The 6,000-nt window shown below is 45.1% G+C and overlaps 1 protein-coding gene across 1 annotated transcript; it reads right to left on the reverse strand.

Annotated features, from left to right (window-relative positions):
* Positions 1-1,866: 1,866 nt before the first annotated feature.
* On the reverse strand, positions 1,867-4,998 carry RAG1 (recombination activating 1). Its single transcript, XM_005890914.2, has one exon. The coding sequence runs from the start codon at positions 4,996-4,998 to the stop codon at positions 1,867-1,869; it is 3,132 nt and encodes a 1,043-aa protein (XP_005890976.2).
* Positions 4,999-6,000: the final 1,002 nt, after the last annotated feature.

The following is a 6,000-nucleotide window of genomic DNA, read 5'->3' on the forward strand; positions in this document are numbered from 1 at the left end:
CCCTGCTCCCAAGAATGCAATCTCAAGATTATGAACTATAGTGGTGAGTTGTAGATTCTAAACAAATTATGTTACTGCTTTATTTCAAAAAAATTAATGGTTCGTTTTTGTGGCAGAAACAACATGGAATCTGAAGACAAAAGATTTGAGTTCAAATTCCAGATCAGGTATTTACTATCCCCGTAAATTTGGGCAAGTCATTTAACCCTCCACAAATGAGAATCATAGCAATGTCTACCCCACAGAGTTGTCGTGAGGAAAAATGAGGCAAATGAATGTGGATGAATGTGGAAATATTCTAAAAGTGGCAAAAAAAACAAACCAAAAAACCCTCTACAAATGTTAACTCTTCCACTCTACCACGAGCAGGCTCCATCTAAACTTGTGCACGCGTGCTCAGTGGCTCAGTCATGTCTGACTCTTTGCAACCCCATAGACTATAGCCCACTAGGCTCCACTGTCCATGGAATTTTCCCGGCAAGAATACCAGAGTGGGTTGCCATTTCCTACTTCAGGGGATCTTCCCAACCCAGGGATTGAACCCACCTCTCTTTCATCTCCTGCATTGGCAGGCAGATTTTTTACCATTGACACCATCTGGGAAGCCCTCCCTCTAAACTTAGCAGGTGAGAAAAGTACAACAATTTCCTGCTACAAAAACCTTAATACACTGAAATTAAACTGATCATAATAGAAAAAAAAAATAATAACATAATGTAGAGGGAAAGATGCCATGAGAACTAGATTTAGTAAAATTGGTCCAGGTTTCATATGGAGAAAACCTGGCAGAAATTTTCAGCAAGACATTAAATCTGTTTTTATACAGTAAACAAACCCAGATTTAAAAGACCACTGTGGAGTGGAAGGTGAGAGGGAGATTCAAGAGAAGAGGGACATGTGCATACCTATGGCTGATTCATGTTGATAATATGGCAAAAGCCAACACAACTTTACAAAGCAATTATCCTCCAATTAGAAATAATTTTTTAAAGTAAAAACAAAACAAAAAAGGACCCATGTGCCTTTGAGATTGTATGGACAATCATTTGAAGAATCTAGTTAAAAGTAAAAATAAAGATCATACTTGGCTACTGATAGCAAACTAAACATGTACTACCACAAGATTAATAACTAATTGCAGCTAACAGTTTTATTCTTCTAACTTTGTTATTGAAAAATCCATGGTACAGATGATCTCCTAAACTCTAACCATTACAAAAGAGACATCATTTAAATTCAGAAAAGGACTGATTTTCCAAAAATATTCTGGATGTAGGGTATTTCTGCATAAGTGTACCAAATGACAGGATGTACCAAGAGCATTTTATCAAGGTCACTGTACCATACACAAGGAAGATATTATTCCTACAGATATCTGAAAAGCTGTTTTGAATCTTGTAGAATAAGCCAAAATACATCAAATTTATAAAACCAAGAATTCTACAAAAATGATATAAAAAACACAGCTCAATATAAACTAGAGTAACTTGGTGGGGGGATGGAGACCACAAGTCAAATTTCTCCCCTGGCTTCTTTGGCAACCCTGACTTTGATTTTCACGTCACTCAGTCACACGCATACCTATCTTTGTTCATCTCTGCTCCTCTGCAGTTACTCCTCCTCTCAGCTATTGAGCTTTCAAATAACTGGTTTCCCCTGTTGCATTTCTGAACTCCCTAAACAGCTCAAGCAATCAGCTCACCAGTTACCCATTCCTGACATGGGTTCAGCATCTTCGGCCTCTCCAACCTACCACTGCCTGTGTGGTGAAGCCCCACACACTGGAGTGCAGGGTGCCAGGAGAAGGTCTCATGCCACCCAGAGGAAAACATATTTGCAAAACCAACTCATAAGCGGCTGCCCTGCTTAAAATTCCATTGAATCTTGGGATTCTGGGGATTCCTCTAGGTCTAACAAGTCCCCTAAGCCTCCCTGCGAGTTTAGGGTAAACCCCGAGTCTTTCAGGGCATTATGAGCATTCATAAACTTCTGCAGGTATTTGGAGGTATACAACCAGTGATGTTTCAAAACATCTTCCATTTCGTAGTACTTGGACTGCCTGGCATTCATTTTCCGGAAACGCCTGAACAGTTTGTTGCCAGATTCATTTCCCTCGCTTGCCCATGCCCCAATGGAGCCATCCCTCTCAATAATTTCAGGGACGTGAGCCAAGGTTTTGTGAAAATAATTGGTGATTTTGCCTTCATATCTATACTTGAACTTGGTGGAGAGGAGCTCAGCAAAGCGTTGTGAATTGAAGCTATACTGGCAGAGGGATTCCGGGCACTCTTTAGCAGGACATGAGGATCGCCAGACGGGTTTCATCTTCAAATAAAGGTCCATCAGTTCCTTCAGGGCTTCGTGCCTCTCCTGGGAGGGAATTAATTCACAAACTGCCTCAACCGTCTCTTTGGTCATGAGCTTCCGGGCAAAGTTGCCGTTCATCCTCATGATGGGCTTCAGGTTCATCTTCTTTCGGAGGTGCTTGTCCAGGGTAGCCTGCCATCTTTTCCTTTCCTCTTTGGAAGCATTGGGGTTCTTATACACCTCTCCGATCTCCAGCTGGAAGATCTTGTAGAACTCAGCCGCATTGCCGATGTCGCAGTGGAGGGCATCTATGGAAGGGACCGTCTCAATGAAAGGTTTCGCCGAGACCCCCTTCACCCGGTCCCGCAGTTCCTCCACCGTCTCATGGTAGGGGTTAGAACGCCAGACCTCATAGCGCTCCAGATTCTCAGCGTGGCTTCTAGTTATGGAATGGAAGACCAGATTTTGAGAGGCCTCCAGGCGAGTGGCATCACAAAGGGTGCAAATGTAGACTGAGCCGGAAGCCTCGAGACCTTCCACTTCGCGGACCAGTTTCTCATCGTAGCCGGTGCCCCTAAAGATGAACTTGAAAGTCCGGAGGATGCCTCCCATCTCCAGCATTAATTCGCTGCTCTTCATGGCCTCCCTCTCGGCAATCAGAGGGCTCAGGATGGCCGTCAGGGTCTCGTGGTCAGACTCATCGGCTAGCATGAGGCACAGCGGCTTGCAGCAGAGCTCGGAGTTAGGCTTGGCTTCCTCGAACACCTTCACGTTCTGTGACCCGTGAGCAATGCTGATTTTCATGACCGTGAAAGAAAACCGAACCGCCTTTTCTGGAACTGCCGGTCCGCTGCCGTGCTTCTCGCTCACGTCTCCCATCCCATCACAAGACTCCTTCACCACCACGGTGAAGGGGCCATTCAGGTAGTCGTCAAGCTCTCGGGCTCTCATGCCCTCCAGAATGTCTTCTTCCATGTCCATCAGAGCGGACACCAAAGCTGCATCATAGCGGAAGCGCTTGGCGATGGTGTCCACCGGGTAATCGTCCACAGAGGAGGCCAGTCCAGACAGTCCATCAATAATGCCCACGTCAGTGCTGGAAGACACGTTCTTCAGAGGTGGCTGCCACTCGAAGGGGTGGTAGCCTGGCAGAAGGACTTTCTCAGCACTCCGAAGGGAGTGCAGAGGCTGGAAAATCTGCCTCCCCGTGATGGCCTTCACAGTCCTGTACATCTTGTGGTACTGGCTGCAGCTGAGGAAGGTGTTGACGCGGATGGCTAAGCAGACAGCCGGCTGCAGGCCGGAGCCACGTCCCTTCATGATGGCCTCCAGCTCATCCGCTTGTCTGTGCTCATTTCTCGCTCTCAGCGCCAGCAGGAACAAGGTCAGGCACACAGACTTCACATCTCCACCTTCTTCTTTGTCGGCAAAAGCCTTGACCTGCATCTTGAGCTCCCTCAGACGGTGCTTCTGAGCCCGGCGGGTTAGGGACAGGAGATGCTGGCGGGGCCGGCCCCCTTTATTGATATGCACAAAAGTCTCTTTCGATTCCTTGTGGCTTGAGACATGGTGATTGTATTTTTCCAAGCTGACCTCCTCATCGCACTCCTCTGCTGGACATTTCACCATCAGGGAGTTCAAGATGCTCAGAAAAGACTTCACCGGACTCTCCAGGTCAGTGGGGAAGCAGGGATACTGGCAAGAAGGACAATAGCTGCCCAGGACTTTGAGGCATCTGAGAATGCAGATCCTGCAAAAGACGTGCTTACAGTTGGTCTCCACGGGATCGGCCAGAATGTGTTCGCAAATCTGGCAGGAGATAGATTTCACAAAGTGTGCTGGGAAGTCCACTGCTAGGAGCCTGGTACTGAGGTGTATCTTACTGCAGTTGGTGATCTTCTTCATCAGTTCCTTGCTGCTGATCCTGTCCTGAGTTCTTCTCTTGCACCGTCGGGCTTGTCTCGCTCGGTCGATCACAGTTCTGAGTCTTTTGCTGAGCTGCGAGTTTGGCAGCTGACTCTTCCTCTTGAGTCCTCGACGGGCAGCATCACAGATGTCACAGGATGGTGTGTGGGGGTGCCACTCCATCGTTGCGTTCCTCGAGGAGTAAACCTCACACGGGGCACTGCTGAACTTCCTGTGCATGAAGCTCCAGCAGTTATGGCAGAACTCAGTGGGGTGGATCGAGTCCACATCTGCCTTCACGTCGATCCGGAAGACCTTGGCAATGAGGTCCGGCCAGGACGTGGCCCTCTTTTCCTTCTTTCGTAAGAGGACTTGGGTTTTGCCATCCACGGGCCCGTGGACTGGATATCTCCTGTGGTGCTGATCAGCTTTGAGAGAATTCCCACAGATGCGGCAGAGATGTCGCAGGTTGGCTTGGTGGATTGCTTTGTCTCTTGCTTTTCCATCATCATGGGATTTTTTCTGAAATTTTGGGTGGGGCTTTAACACCGGTTGAGTCAGGGCTGGCTTCGGACCACCAACCTTGTCCAGGGCTGCTGGAGATTGCTCTAGAGAGGGCTTCCCCTCAGAGGAATCTTGCTTTTCTGCTTGAGCATTTTCAGGGGCCTTTTCAAAGGATCTCACCCTGAACAGCTTAAATTTCCATTCTGAAAATTTAATATGTGGATGCTGGATTTCATCTGGGGCAGAACTGAGTCCCAGGGTAGGTGGCAGAGAGACAGCCATGCTGGCTGAAACCTGGGAACAATAAAAACAAGTCAGATGAGAAAAAAATGTCAACATCCCACTGATGCATCTTGGAAAGAATACAGATTAGTACGTTCAATTATTCACTTATTAAATCATCCAGAAAGTTAATTATTAAATCTCCTATTTTAATATACTATGTTAGGTGCTGATCATATATCAGAGAATAGAGTCATTCCCTGTTCTTACAGTGTAGATGGTCATTTAAACCAGGTATGTAAGTACGTACACCACCATAGTTAATTTTACATATATGTGTACAACCTTATATTTTAGTTTATTATTTTTATTGAGGTACAGTTGATGTACATACCATATGTACAATATTATTTCCCTTTCACTAAAACCTTAAGGTCTTTGAGGACAAAAATCTCACGATTTACCTCTGTATCCCCAAGGTTCCTAGTACACATTACATGCTCAATAGTTGTTTGCCGAATAAATGCAAGAAAAAACTGGCTACTAAAACCAAAGAAAAGTCATATTTTCTGCATTGTATCAGCCTCTTTGCAGTAGCTGGACAATATATTTCCAGCTTTTTAAAGCTGTCTCCCAGGAGGTTGATTGTTTATTTCTTCCAAACGGGACATAAAAGGATGATAAAGCTACAAATCCAAAGAAACTAATTACTCAGTACTTGAAAGGATGAAGTGAATTTTGAGCTTTATGAATGCATGCTAATAATAAGTATCATGGATAGTAATTATGCTTACAATTTTAATTAGTGAATGCTGCTGTAAATTAAAAGGCTATGTCTCCATTAGAAACAAACCCCACAGAACTCTCTAAACCTGAAACAAACCACAGTGTGCATATACAAAGATTCTGAAGAACTTTTAAGATGAAAAATTCGAGTATTTTCAGATAAAATTCCACAGGCCATCCTGAAAGTCATTACCAGGCACTGATCATTAATTAGCTCTATAGTTTGTAATGAGAAGAGGTGGGAGTAATATTTTTCTTCTTTGAAAAACATTAGCA

Source organism: Bos mutus, chromosome 15 (genome assembly GCF_027580195.1).
Source record: "Bos mutus isolate GX-2022 chromosome 15, NWIPB_WYAK_1.1, whole genome shotgun sequence".
Taxonomy (NCBI): Eukaryota; Metazoa; Chordata; class Mammalia; order Artiodactyla; family Bovidae; genus Bos; species Bos mutus.